Source organism: Balaenoptera ricei, chromosome 2 (genome assembly GCF_028023285.1).
Source record: "Balaenoptera ricei isolate mBalRic1 chromosome 2, mBalRic1.hap2, whole genome shotgun sequence".
Taxonomy (NCBI): Eukaryota; Metazoa; Chordata; class Mammalia; order Artiodactyla; family Balaenopteridae; genus Balaenoptera; species Balaenoptera ricei.
The window spans coordinates 187797337-187811823 of record NC_082640.1 but is presented as its reverse complement, the minus strand read 5'-3'; the positions used below and the strand labels follow the sequence as shown (position 1 = coordinate 187811823).

The following is a 14487-nucleotide window of genomic DNA, read 5'->3' as shown; positions in this document are numbered from 1 at the left end:
ACGCCTGTTGACAAGCAGCCCGACGGACAACGGGCTTCAGGCACCTGATGTGTTAACAAGCTTTGTGCAGGTGTCCAGCCAAGCCCTGTTCTGCTCCATACACCAAATTCTGTTGGTGCATATAGCAGTTTGTCCTACGAATCAGCTCACGTGGGTACGGAGGCTGAGAGGTCAGATGATCTGCTGTCTGCAAGCTGGGGACCAGGAGCCAGTGGTGAGAATCAGCCTGAGTCCGAAGGCCTGAGAACCGGAGTCCAAAGGCTGAGCACCAGGAACCCCGATGTCCAAGGACAGGAGAGGATGGATGAGCCAGCGCAACGAGCAGGACGCCAGCCCCTCGCCTCTCCGCGCCATCAGGCCTCACGGACCGGACGCTGCTGCGCTGGGAGGGCTCCGATCCAGGCTGACCTGTCCCGCAACGCCCTGGCAGCCACGCCGGAAACGACGTCCCCCCCGGCTCCCTGGCCGCCCTGAGCCCGGCCGGGTGGACACAGCGTCCTAGTAGAGCCCACTTCAGTCGGCACGAGGTTGGCGCTTTCCCCACTTCTCTGAACATCTCGGCTGTGCCTGGTCCAGGCAGACTCTTCACACAGGCCGGTCTCCTCGCGGGGAGCCCATCCCGCGCACCCCGCGCCCACTCCCAGCCCCTCAGCCTGGGCAACCAGCCTCCCAAAGGCTGCTCCTCGGCCAGCCGCCACCGACACGACCGAATGACGTCACCACCAGTAACCGGCTTCGCCTGCCCGGCCGATCAGCGAGCAGACTCCGTTGGAGGCTCTTGTCCGGTTCGCGAACTTCCGTGAAGGAGCCCTGCGGCTGCACCCACGCACACTGCGTCCCTTCGGCACAGCGCTCACGCCCCTAAAGCCACCACCTCCCAAGCCCGGGTGCCCTGCTCGCTCGGCGGGGACGGGGACGCGGACGCAGACAGGGCTCCGAGCCGGTGAGTTACGACACGTGGGTGTGATTCGCAATGACGGCACCGCAGGTGGGCGGGTGAGCCAGTGAGGTGACCTCACCACCGCTCGACCACACTGAGGCCCCAAAGCAGCCAGAGGACACACGCAAACGCACAAGCACGGCTCGTTCCAACACGACTTTATTTATGGGCACTGAGATTTGAATTTCATGGAATTTTCATGTGTCCTAAAGTATTCTTCTTTTGATTTTTTTTTTCCTCAACCATTTAAAAATGTAGGAACCATTCTTAGCTCATGAGTCACAAGAGAACAGGCAGTGGGCCACAGCCTGCCAGCACCTGTAGCAGAGGACTCGATCCTGGCAAAGATGCCAATTTTCCCCCAAACTGATCTCAACCATAGTTTCAACGTGATCCCAATCAAGACGCCACAATTTTCTTTCTGTAGAAACCAATAAGCCAATCCTACACTTTACATGGGAAATCCGAGACACCAGAATAGGCTAAACAATTTGGAAAAAGGACAAAGTCAGGGAATTCCCTGGCAGTCCAGTGGTTAGGACCCTGCACTCTCACTGCCGAGGGCCCAGTTCAATCCCTGGCCAGGGAACTAAGATCCCGCAAGCTGCATGGCACGACCAAAAAGAAAAAGAAAAAAGAAAAAGGACAAAAGTTGGAGGATTCCCACCTGAGCCAGATTTGCCATGAACTTACAGTAATCCGGACGGCGTGGATTGGCAAAAGCATGGCCGCATCAATGGAAAAGAGAGGAGGAACAAAGGGAAGCACGGCGAACGGGTTCGACCAAGGTGCCTGCAGATGGGGGGGCGGTCAAGACGTTAACAGGTGGAGATGGACAACTGGACGTCCACACGCAAAAGGGGAAGGACCGAGAACCATCACCTCCGCCACACACACAAAAACGGACTCAGAATGGGTCATGCACTTGCAAGTAAAGCCTGGAACTATAAAAATTCTACAAGAAAACAGGATAAAATCTTTGTGACCTTGGGGTAGGCAGACTTCCTTCATACACTTCTCTCTTATAAAAGAGAAACTTTGCAAAATACATATCTCGTAAAGAACTGAAATCCAGAATATAAAAGAAACTCTCACAACTCAACAGTAAGCTTCTTTCCAATTTTAAAAACCGGGCAAAGGATTTGTCCAGACGCCTGACCAAAGGCACAGGGATGGCAAACAAACACGCGGAAAGATGGCCAGCAGCACGGATGCTTAGGGAAACATGCATCGAAAGTCTAGTGAGATGCCCTGTGTGCCAGTCAGACTCCTGTGCAGAGGACCCGGGACCCTCAGCGTCGCTGCCGGGGGCACAGCAGAGTAATGAGGCTGCACTGCGGACAGGCGACTCCGCCAGGCCACCCCACCCCTGGGCACTTTCACCCACGAGAAACACCCGTAAGAACATACGTTCACACTCAAAGCTGAGCACAGGTGCTCCCGGTCGGCTGCACTCAACCACCAAAACTGGAAATACGGGCTTCCCTGGTGGCGCAGTGGTTAAGAATCCGCCTGCCAATGCAGGGGACACGGGTTCAAGCCCTGGTCCGGGAAGATCCCACATGCCGCGGAGCAACTAAGCCCGTGCACCACAACTACTGAGCCTGTGCTCTAGAGCCCGCAATCCACAACTACTGAGCCCGCGTGCCACAACTACTGAGCCCGCGTGCCACAACTACTGAAGCCCGCGTGCCTAGAGCCCGTGCTCCGCAACAAGAGAAGCCACGGCAATGAGAAGCCCGTGCACCGCAACAAAGAGTAGCTCCGCTCGCCGCAACTAAAGAAAGCCCACGCGCAGCAACAAAGACCCAACGCTGTCTAAAATAAATAAATTAAATAAATAATTTTAAAAAAAAATTATATATAAAAAAAAAACCTGGAAATGGCCCAGCTGTGATCTGAACGTGAGGTCCTTCCAAAAGTCACGCTGAAATCCTAACCCCAAAGCCATGGTATCTGGAGGCAGGGCCTTTGGGAGGTGCTTAGGTGGGGCCCGGAGTGGGATTAGTGCTCTTACAGGAGACCCCACAGAGCTCCCCAGACATCGAGGCTGCTGGAGCCTTGACCTGGGACCTGCAGCCTCCAGAAGTGCAAGAAGTTGGCATCTGTTGTTAACCAGCCCCCAGTGGCTCATGCCTTGTTACAGCAGCCTGAAGGGACCGAGCCGACCCCAGTGTCCCTTCGCTGCTGAATACACCTCGGTACCTCCATTCGATGGAACCTATTCAGCAAGCAGAGGATGGGCCACCGACACGAGGACACGTTCTGAACGCGCTGCACCCCGTGAAGGAAGCCAGCGTGCTGCATGACACCCTGTAAAGGGCATCTGCAGCAACAGGGACAGATCGGGGCTGCCAGGGCTGGCGTGGGGGGCAGGCGGGCTGACTACAGAAGGCAAGAGGCACACTCGTGGGCCGTGGAAGCAGTCTAACCACCTCCCCCTCCTGGCCTGTTTAGGACCACACACGTGGAAGCGTGTGCGGCAGTTACACAACGGTGTGCGTCGGCCCAAATCAAAGAACTGCACACATAAAAGGGCGTTGAAAAGCGTACTTCAATAGACCTAACTCTAAATGTAAAAAATACACACAGGCCGTTCCCGTTTGTCTCAGTAATTATGTTCCCTAATGTCACCACTAACACCGAACTATCCTGAACTGAGCCATCGCCCCAGGGGGAGCCCAGGGTCAGGGTCCCGCCAGCCTCGGGCCACCTTTTCATCAGCAGATCGACATAGAACCTGTCCTCTGTGAGTCTCTGTTTAAAGACACCGTATCCGGTACGTATCGTATCGTCCACTCATGAGTGTTGGGCCCGTAGCCTCCCTGCGCTTAGGGACACTGGACGCACTTCACGGCTATGCTGGCGGGCACTTGAAACACTGAAATCTCCAACTAGAAGCTCAAAAATTCAAGCGGCATGGTCCTCAACAGGCCGGGGGACCCACCGGTTACACATCAACCTTAGGGAGATGGCGGATTCGCAGAGACGACCCGTGAGGAGTGATGAGGCCGGACAGGATGTGTCCGCTGAGCAAGCGGGCGCGGTGGTCACAGCCAGGAGGCCGCGCGAGGGGCGCCAGCGGGGACAGAGGCCCCACGAGAACACGGGCGCACACCCCAGGAGGGCCAGGCCACACCTGCCGCCGGACCGCCGTCAGCATCCCTCCAGAACCGACTCCCACCAGGTGCCCTGGGGCCGGGGAGCCCGCAGCGGGAACGGCGGGGCGCCGGAGGAAGCCAGACTCCTGACCCTGCAGGACCATGCCCGCTCTCACCTGCTACACCTGGGCCCCCCGAGCCCAGAGCCAGGCCGCCTGCACGCGGCCCCCCTGCTGCTCCTCTGTCCTCGCCCCGGCGGCTCCACCTCCCCAGCCAGGCCTCCCGTGCACACGCCCCACTGGACGGAGGCCGGGCCCTGCCCGGAGGGGCGAGGGGCCCACGACCACGGGGCCCGGCCTCCCTCCAGGGGCTGGAGCGCAGGGTGGAGGCTGACGGCCGGTCACGTGGGCGCCAGAGGCCGGGCCCCAGGCCTGAGCACGGCAGGTGCCCCCCACATCTCTACAGAGGAAGGGTCCCCCACATCTCTACAGAGGGAGGGACAGAGCCGTCCTCACCCGCACGCCAGGGAAAGCCCGGCCGGTGCCCCCGGCTGAGCTCACCGGAGCACGTCCCCCCACGGCCCTGGGCTGGACCCAGTCCCCTCACGCGGGGTGCGGCCGCCTCTCAGAGGCGACCTCCTGCGACCCCCAGGGGAGCCCCGCCCGCGCAGCCCGAGGAGCCCACTCTGCCCGACGCCCGCAGATGGACCCTCAGGGAGCCGGCGTGGCCGCCCGGACCCCGCCTTGCAGAGGGCAGGGAAGCGGCGGGCCTGCCCTCCAGGGGCGCCGAGCGCGGGGTCCCTCTGGGCGTGCTGCAGCCACGCCCCTCGCTCCCGCGGCAAGCAGCCCCCACCTCCGGTCACCACCGTCACACGCGTCACCCAGAGGAACCTGGGCCTCCGTCTCAGGAGCCCGTGCCCAGCTGGGACCCCTGCGCAGTGACAAGAGGGCCAGGACCCAGTCAGGGGGCGGCGGGGGGCCACCCAAGGGCGGGGCCGGATCACGGGGCCCCGAAGGTGCTGGGAGTTGACCCTCCACCGCAGGAACCACTAAGCAGTTTGAAGCAGGGGAGACGGAGCAGACCCGCTGCTCAGAAGGGCCATCTCCTCAGGCAGCCCACGAATCGCAGCCAGGAGAGGGTCAGGGTGCTGCAGGGCCGGGAGAGCGGGCGTCCCACGAGAAGGCACAGCTCCAACCCGCGTCCCACTGACCGGGAGCGGGGAGGCCGCAGGGGCCTGGCCAGCGCGAGACGACGGGCAGCGTCCCCGAGGCCACCCCTGGCAGCCCCGCCCGCCAGGCCCTGCCCAGGAACCGCACCCCGACGTCGGCCTGGACCCCCCGGCTGTGGAGACAGCACCAGCACCCTCGTCCGTCCACACAGGGGCCCCCAGAGCCCCGGGAAGGCTGTGTCCGCTGCCATCGGACACGGGCCCCCTGCTCCCTGAAGACAGACGGGACAGGGGTGCAGGGCGGACAGAGAGACCGAAGGCAGGAGGACAGGACGTTGTGTTGAACATCAAACTCTTGAGAGAAGGCAGCTGGGGGTCACGGGGGGTGCGCCTCAGGGCACCTCACCACCCTCACCCCGCCCCGAACTTCAGCGGGAGGCAGCCGGGAGGAGGGGCCCCTGTGCCGACCTCACCCAAGCCACCCCTCGGGCCCCGCATGTCCAGCACCCACGTCCACACGTCCGGACGCCCTGGGAAGGCCACTGCGGACTGCAGGGGTGCCCGCCCCGCCACGTGAGAACGGCACCGCCTGCCCCAGCACGTCCCTGCTGGCCCCGCACAAGTTTGGCATTTTCCCGCGTGTGGATGTCTTACCTAGTCAGAAGTTAAAATTAAACAAAGAAGCATTTCTGACAACAGGACAGGATACAGATGACAAAGACAAAACAGCAAGGGCAACGGAGACACTGTCAAGCTTCAAGCTGCCCGGAGGACTAGGGTGTTCCTATCACCTTTTCAAAATATATTTTTAAAAATCAACTATCCAAGAGAATGGGCGTTAATTTCTTACGCCAGAAGAAAAAAAGAGACGAGGCCTGAGGGGAGACGGCTGCAGCCCGCCCATTAAAAACACACCCACCGCCCCAAACAGTGACCACGGTATCGGGCGGCTCCCGGCTGTTGGTTTTCGCTTTCTGTCCTGAAACATGACAGAACGTCTCTGCACAGAGACAAAAAGAGGCGCCCGTGGTGCCCTCAGTCCACGGCTCGCTCCAGAAGACTGGCCAGGTGCCCCCACTCCCCACGCAGAGCGCAGACCCCAGAGAAAGAGGGGTCGTGGACCCTGAGCCCGCCACCCGCGTCCACGCCTCCTCCGCCACGTTTGCTGTCGCCGCCGACAGCAAGCCTCTGTCCAGGCTGGGTCACCTCCCGGGGAAGAACCAGGCCCTGTCCCCTCCCAGGCTGACCCACTCCGCCCAGCCGGTCAGCTGGCACAAAGCTGCAGCCGTGCCTTCGCCCCGCCCAGACATCCTGGCAGGGCCTCGGGACGGCCTGCCAGGTAGGATGCAGGACACCCAGAGAACGCTGGGCTCCGCTAACTACTTTCTAGCGCATGTCCCTCCCGCGCAATATTTGGTACAAACTTACGCTAAGAAACTGTTTATCTGAAATCCAAACTGAACGGGCGTCTTGTACTTTCCTGGCTGAGTCTGGCACCTTTGGAAAAGGTAGAGCGTCCTGAGTGGAGACAACGGGGGCGGCGGGGAGGGGGGCTTTCCCAGACTCTGCTCCTGCAGTGCTCCCCAGGCCGGAGCAGGCTGCCCAGGCAGGGCCAAACCCCAGCAAGAGAGAGGCGTACCTTCCTCTGTCTGGGCCCTGAGAAATCCAGACACCGCCTCCCAACCCCGAGCAAGCAGCACCTCAGGACAGGATGCCAACCTGCCAACACCCCGCCCACCGGGACCACCGGCCTTGCAGACCCATGAGACAGCGCCTTGGGATTCCATACAGAAACTGGGGACGGAACTGCAGGGACCAAGAGGGAGTCCAAGTGGAAGCGGTCCTGCAACACAGGCCCTGGGAGGGCCTCCAGGACACCCTCGGGGGGACACGCAGACCACTCCCCTGGAGGAGGCACTGCAGGACACAGAGATCCTGGTCAACACCGTGGGGAAACTGAGGCACGGGAAGGTCTGAGGGTGGCCAGGCCCCCACTGATTTCGCAGCCAGATAGGTGGCTCGAAGCCCACATGTCAAGGAGTGGACACAAGTGGCGATCGGGGCATCCACGGCCTGGATGGGGCATCCATGGCCTGGATGGGGCATCCATGGCCTGGATGGGGCGGTGACAGCTCCCCTTGGAACCAGTCCCCACAGGCAGGCACAGTGGGGGTCCCACCCACCAAGGCGGGGGCTGGCAGAAGCGCCCGGCAGCGGGTGAAGGCGCAGCAGGGGCCAGCTGAGGGCCTCCAGCCCCCGGCCGCCGCCACCTCCTCCTGCAGCCTCTGTGTCTCCTCCAGCCAGGAGCTGGGCGCCTCCGTTCTGCGGACACTGCTTCGTTTATTCAGCGTGCCAACGTGACCGCAGGGCCAGCGCCTGGGATGGGAGGTAAGACCACACCTGCCGAGGGGCTTCTGGCTGGCTAAACCCAAGGGGGCACCGGGCAAGCTGGAGGGTGGGCAGACCGGAGGGGCCTCAGGCTGCGCAGGAGGCCAGGAGGGGTCTGCACTGTGGAAAGGTGGTCCAAGAGGGCACGGGTTCGGGGGTCACTGAACGGGCAGCTGCAAGAGAGGCAGGAGCCCTGGGCTGCGCAGCTGGGCTGGGGCAGAGGCCGAGCTACCAGGGCGGAGAAGGCGGCTCAGTCCTGGGGGTGACCCTCCCGCCTCCATCCACAGATGGCCGGCTCCTGCTTGGAGCGGCGAGGCTGGGAAATGGACAGGCCTGTCCCGGAGAAGCCCCTACGCTGCAACCCCCTCCCCACAGGTGTCCGCCAGGGACCTGTGCTACACGGGGTACAGGCCCCGTTCCCGCGACCACCTCTGAGCCAGAGCGAGCAAGGAAGGGCCTGACGGCCGGGCAGGTGCTGCACAGACCCGCTGCACAGGTTGGGGTGCACACCCAAGGTCACAAGGCTGGCTTGGCACTCGGGGTCACCTGGCCAGCGACAGGGTAAACTGAGGACAGAGGAGACTTGGAAAGCGATGCCAGCACCGTCCTCAGCCCTGACACACTCCACCAAAGGTGGACAAGTGAGCATCTCAAAGTCTCAGAGAGGGTGGGCACCTCACCTCCCCGTGAAGGACCGGCTCAGAACCCCATGGAAAACCCGCGGCACAGCCTCCCGGAGCCCCCTCCCCACGAAGTGGGGCAAGGCCCAAAGCCGGCGGCTTCCTGGGGCCCAACTGGGAGGACGAACAGCCCAGGAAGGAAGCCCCCCAGGGCCTCAGCCAGCTCAGCGGCCCCCTAACCAGGGGGCTATCTGCCTCTTCCGCACCCTTGCAAAGCACCTCCCTGCAGGGCTGGGGAAACAGGACACAGCAAAAAGTTTGGGGGTGTCTTAGAAAAGCATGCTCGGGGTGACCACAGGCTGCTGAGGACCCGGAGAGGGAACCCTGCTAGGGGAAGCCCCCAAGCACACGCCCGGCCCAAGGGGTAGCTCTCAGCCGCCCCTGGGCTCCCACGCATGGGGCTCCCCACCCCAGAGGGGACCCACTCTCCACCCCAGCACCCGAGCCAGCCCTGCCTGCCCCGGTGGGCGCTCCACACCCCTGCGGCCCCCAAACTCCCACTCCCAGGAGGGCAGCCAGCACCCCCCTCCCCCGACCACGTGCTCCTGCTCTGCTCCGGGGTGGGGGGCTCCCGCCAGGTCCCTGGCCCAGAAGGATGCTCTGCGACTCCAGAGCCTTCCACAGTTCCTCTGCCAGGGCCCAACAGGCTACACGGTCGGCCCCCAACAGGTGGGCAGAGCCCCCGCCTCCCTGGTGCGCCGCTCGGCCACTACCCGCACCGGCTCGTGAGGGCCGGCCCAAGGGGTCACTTCGGGTTGGGATGAGCATGGCCGGGGCAGAGGTGGCGGTGGAGGAACGGGTTGCTCAGAAAGGGGGGGGGGGAGGGGAAGGAGATGGGGTGGGGTGCAGAAGAGTGGGTGAGCGCTGCCAGGGGAGGGGGAAGGACGGCCCAGCCGGGACGGCCTGCAGTGGGGGAGGGGTGCAGAGGCGGAGGGAGGGGACCAGAAGTGGGCCGATGGGGGGGCTGGGCCGATGGAGAGGCGGGCGGAGGAGGGGAAGGGGAAGAAGGGAAAATGGGGGAGGGAGGGACACGACGGGGAACCCGGGCAGGGGGTGCAGAGGGGGCCCGGGCGGAGGTATGGCGAGGCCCAGGGCGGCGGTTTGGGACCGAGGCAGGGAGGGGAGAAGAGATGGGGGGCGGAATGGGGCCCGGGGGGGATGGGGCCCCGGCGGGGGCTGGGGGGATGTGGGCCGGCGGGGCCCGGGGTGGCAGGGTCGGGCCCGCGGCGCATAAAGGCGGCGGCGGCGGCGGGCGGACAGGCGGCGGCCTTACCTCCGACCCTGTACATGTTGGCGGCCATGTCCGGCGGCGGCGGCGGAGGCCGCAGGCTGGGCCGGGCTGGGCGCGGGGCTCGGCGCGGGCGGCCGCGAAAATGGAGGCGCGCGGGCGCGAGGCGCGGGGGCGCGGGCGGGCGGACGGTTTAAAGGGGCCGCGCTGCTGCTGCTGCTGCCGCCGCCGCCGCCGCCGCCGCCGCCGCCGCCGCCGCCGCCGCTGGTGCCGCTGCCGCCGCCGCCGCCGCCGCCGCCGCCGCCGCCGCCGCCGCCGAGGCCGCGCAGGGACCGAGGGCCGCGGTGCGGGCGGGAGAGGAAGAGGAGGAGCGGCCGCGGGGAGGGAGGGGCCTCGGGCGCCACCGCCCACCGCGCGGGCCGTTAACCGACCTGCGGTCGCGCGCTCCCCGCCGCCCGCCCGCGGCCCCCGGGGTCTTCCCCACGCCCCTCCCCGCAGCGGCCCCCCCCAGCCGTCCACGCCGGTCCGAGTCCTTCCTGGGCTTCCCGCTCCTCTTTCCCACCCTCCCTCCTGTCGCAGGGTCCCCTCCGAGTCCCCCACTTCCCTGAAGCGCAGCGGCCCAGCCGCGGCCTCTTGACTCCCGGCCCGGCCCTCTCCGCTCACGCCGGGGGTCTTTGTGCCTGCCCCACGGCCCAGCCCCACGGCCCGCCTGGACAGCGGCGGCGCCCCCATCCCACCTCCGTGCGGGCGCTGCCTCCCCGGACTGTGGCCTGAGGAGAAGGCCAAGGGAGGCGCGTGGCCGTGCCCAGAGGACCCTCTGCGAGGCCCCGCCTGAGAGCGGGGGTCCCGCAGGCCTCTCTGACACGGCCCAGACCCCGCGGCTGCTGGGGCGGGGGGCGGTGCGTGCCCAGAACAGCGAGTCTGGACGGGCCCCTGTGGGTGAGGCACCTGCCTGTCCTCCCCAGGCCCGGCAGAACCTGCAACCGAGTGTGAGCTTAAGGTCCGAGGATGGTGGGGAGCGCGGTGGCCTGGGCGCACCCCGCAGGGAAAAGCAGTGCGTGCAGGGGGAGTCCCGGGTGGAGAGAAGCGGGTACCCGGCCACGCTGGGAGCCAGGACCAACCTGGCTGCTAGGAGGCCAGCGGAGGGAGGTGTTGGGGCCCCAGGGTGACTGCTTGTCCACTCAGGGACATCCCTTCGAGACACGGAGGGGAGTGGCGAGGGGGTGGAGCTCAGGAGAAGCCCCGGCCGAGCACCTCCGCCGTGATTGACGGCGGCTGCAAGGGAGGAGCTTAGGGCTGAGGATATTGAGGCAGGTTCCCCAAGGGGGTGCGCTGGGGGTGGAATGGTCTCCCTCCCCCCAGGCCCCCGTCCTAGCTTCGTGGCCTGCATCTCCTCATCTGGACAGCGAAGCTGCAGCATGAAGTCCCCTTCCACCTACACCTAACAAGTCGACCATAAAGTTAGTTAAGAACCACCGATAAGTGCCCAGGCAGGGCTTTCAGCTTTCCGCAGGGCCGCCCGCCTGCCAGCTGCAGCTGCGGGGAGAAGCAACAAAGGGCGGGGGCTGTTCTCCTCCCTGGACGGGCCGTGGGGGTGAGCGGCAGTCCGGGCTGACCTCCACCGGAAGCAAGGCCACGGGCCGCGTCTCAGGGAAGCCGCTGGAATAACAGGTCTCCCCCTCCCAAAGCAGAGTGACGTCTAATAAACCCTCGGGAGACAGCACAGAGCCCCCGCTCCTCCGCTGGCTTCCACACTGCTTTCCCCTCTCCAGACTAACAAAAAAGGGGGATTGCATGCAATGCCAGCCCTTACACCAGCTCAGCGGCAGGCCGACAGAGCCGAGACACCTTGCAAAAAAGACTTAGGGACTCGTCCATTTAGTAGCAGAGGGAGCAGACATTCAGGAGAGAGCCGGGAGGGGGTGTGAAGGTGTGGCCACATCCTCGGCCACAAGGACAGCAGGGGGCGGGGGTGAGGCGCAGCGGAAGAGACCTGAAGAAGCAGAAGACAACTCCGCAGAAGCCCTGGAATCTTAGGAGCTTGACAGAATGTGAGATCGGTCATCAGAAGTCGGAGAGTAGATGGCGGACAGCAGAATGAGAGCAAGGTTTAAGAGCTGAGGAAACACAGTTCCTCAAAATCATGCCGTCGCTGGAACAAGGAACAGCGAGGGGCAGGATGTCGGGTGACTAACAGGGAAGGCTGTGCGGTCCAGTGGGGAGCGGGGGAGAGGTGATAAACATGACATTACGGGCCTTGAAGACAAAGTGATGAGGGTCAGGGGACAGGGTGATCATAGTGGGGGCACTGTTTGTCTGGAGAGGCTGGGACATCGGTGAAGGAGGGACCCATGGGAGTCCAACGGTGGGTGAAGTGGCCCGGAGGCCACTCGACGGGGCCGCGTCCTTGTGCAGGGCCTGGAGAGCCCCGAGTGACCTGAGCTGACCTCTGGTGAGGGATGGGGGAAGCAGCAGCAGACGTGGAGGCAAGAGGCCTCAGAGGAAGGCACACGGTGCCAGAGGCCGTGCGCGGCTAGAAAAAACTCTCAGAGACTCACTACAAGAAAGTTCCCCCGGAGTCACCTGGGAGCCTCCAGGACCACGGTGGGGTGCAAGTCACACGGAGACCCACCTTGCCTGCTTACTGAACTTCAGGGATTCTTAGAAGTGTTTTTCAGAGAAAGCATGTCACATACAAAGACAAAACCCCAAGTTGGCCCTGTTCTCTCCAGCAACATTCAAAGCCTGAAGAGCAAATCGCGAGGGTAAGAAAGCTAAACTGAAGAATCCTGCCCCAGCCAAGTTCTCATGCGAGTTTAAAGGCCTCAGGAAAACATTTTTAAACCTAGAAGAACCTGAGAAATAAAGTTCTTTAAAAATGTGAAAGCTGACCTTTAAGACAGCCAAGAAAGATGTAATTGAAACAAAGACTGAGTGGGCAGGTGCTGGCGGTGAGCTCGGCCCCCCGGTGGGATGCAGATATGACACGTGGCGCGCAGGGGACGGGAGTGACTTTGCAAGGTGGGCCGGGGCCAGCGGGGAGGTGCCCGCACACTTCACCGTTCAAAGCCCGGCATCGGATGGACGCACACCACCCAAAGCCCAGTGACACCCATCTCTCAATGTTTGTTGTAATTTCTAAAAATAATCTTAGCAAAATCTTCTAAACTTGGGGTGAAGAAGCGTTCATCTAATTTCAGCGATCATGTTTTCCCTTAAAGTTAAATTTTTAAAAATTTGAAAGGAGAATTCTACACTTATTCTGTTTTTTTTTTAAGATTTTTTTTTGATGTGGACCATTTTTAAAGTCTTTATTGAATTTGTTAACAATATTGCTTCTGTTTTATGTTTTGGTTCTCTGGCCACAAGGTATGTGGGATCTTAGCTCCCCGACCAGGGATCAAACCCACACCCTCTGCATTGAAAGGCTAAGTCTTAACCACTGGACAGCCAGGGAAGTCCCTATTCTGTATTTCCATATATCCTCTCGCCTCTGCCTAGGCCTTTAGAAATATCTGAACAACCTCCACCTAATGTCGACAGCGGTCCTCTCGATGATGAAATTGTGGGCGAGATTTTTAAACTCTATTGCTGGATCGCTGAATAGTGAGCAAGTGTGCTTGTAAAGCCAGTGAAGTCATTTTTTTCAACCGGCAACACTGGGCAGTGACTGACTGCGGCCCTCGGTAGGGCACGAACTGCACACACCTCCCAGGCGCCCTGCCAGCCCTCGGGGGGGGGGGGGGCGTGCCCTGTGGGCTGGGCTGGGGGGCTCCCCGTTCTGCTTGGGGTGTCCAGAGTGGCCTCTGCTCCTGCTCTGAGCCCACCTGATCCACGAGCACAGGCGGGTGCTGGGGTACAAGGGAGACCACACGGGATGGTGGCCGTCCTCTCTGCCACAGGAGAACCTAAGCAGACGCACCTCCACCCTTCTCCCCCACATCTTAGGACACCTCCCCCAGCCCCAGCCTCCACCCCACATCCCTGCGGCCCGCCACTAACCGTAGGGGTCTAGGGATCCTGAGAAAGGCACAGGCCTGGAACAAGATTATACTCAGGGGACCCCAGAGAGAACAGGGTGGGGGCCTAGCTGCATGATCTTGGAAGGCTTCCTGGAGGAGGGGCCTGCGCTGAGGCCAGGATGGGCAGGTGGGGTCGCAGCACCTCAGCAGCTGGCTCTGGGAGGGAAGCAGAAACCCAGGCGTTGCCCTCACCCTGGGCCTGGGGGTGGGGGTTGATTACCTCATCTTGCCCAAAGCCCCCCTCCCTCACGGCCACCCACACACACTGCCCCCAGTCAGCCCCTGTCAGTCACCAAGTCCAGGGGATGGCACCGCACCTGCTGCCCTCCTTCCACCCCCCCACACGGGCTGGGAGCCTATCATCACCTCCCTTCTTCCCCTCCTCCCACTTCCTCTTCCCCTCCAGCTTGGTCTCCCCAAAATGCAGCCCCATGTCACCCCCAGCCCAGAACCCACCCGCCCACCCCTCAACCTCGGGGCATAGGCAGACACCGTGGCAGGCCAGGGCCAGCTCCTCACAGCTACCCCACCCTGCCTTCTCAGGCCCTGTCCCGCTACAAGCTCCCTGTGCAGAGACGGGTGGCATCACCTCCTCCAGGAAGCCTCCCTCTGTGCTGGGAACCTCCTTGGCTCCCGCAGGCTCTGGGCTTCTCCCCATCACGGCATCACCCCCGAGTTACATGTGCCCCTGTGGGCCTCCTGGAGAGCCAGTGCTCCTGGGCTGGACGGGCACCAGTACCAAGCAGTTCATGACCAGAACCTCCCCGCTCCTGGAAGATCGCTGGTCCCACCTCACTGCCCCCTGCAGGCAGGCACCCAGTTCCCCAAGGGGCTAGGTCCCCAGCCCAGACGCCTTCCACGCAGGCCAGCTAAGGGGCTGTCCATGAACCAGGCCCCGAAGGGGGGACTGCCAAGGCCTCACACCCCTCCCAGGCCGCCCACGGTGGCTTGTCCCCAGGA

The 14487-nt window shown here is 63.0% G+C and overlaps 1 protein-coding gene across 2 annotated transcripts in view; it reads right to left on the bottom strand.

Annotated features, from left to right (window-relative positions):
- The window catches only part of MTA1 (metastasis associated 1), a 38745-nt gene extending 29111 nt beyond the window's left edge, over window positions 1-9634 (bottom strand). For both annotated transcript variants that reach the window (XM_059915168.1, XM_059915169.1), the window contains exon 1: window positions 9551-9634. In XM_059915168.1, coding sequence (XP_059771151.1) covers window positions 9551-9578 — 28 coding nt within the window. In that variant the 5' untranslated portion in view covers window positions 9579-9634. The remainder of the gene's footprint in view (window positions 1-9550) is intronic.
- Between the last annotated feature and the right edge of the window lie 4853 nt (window positions 9635-14487).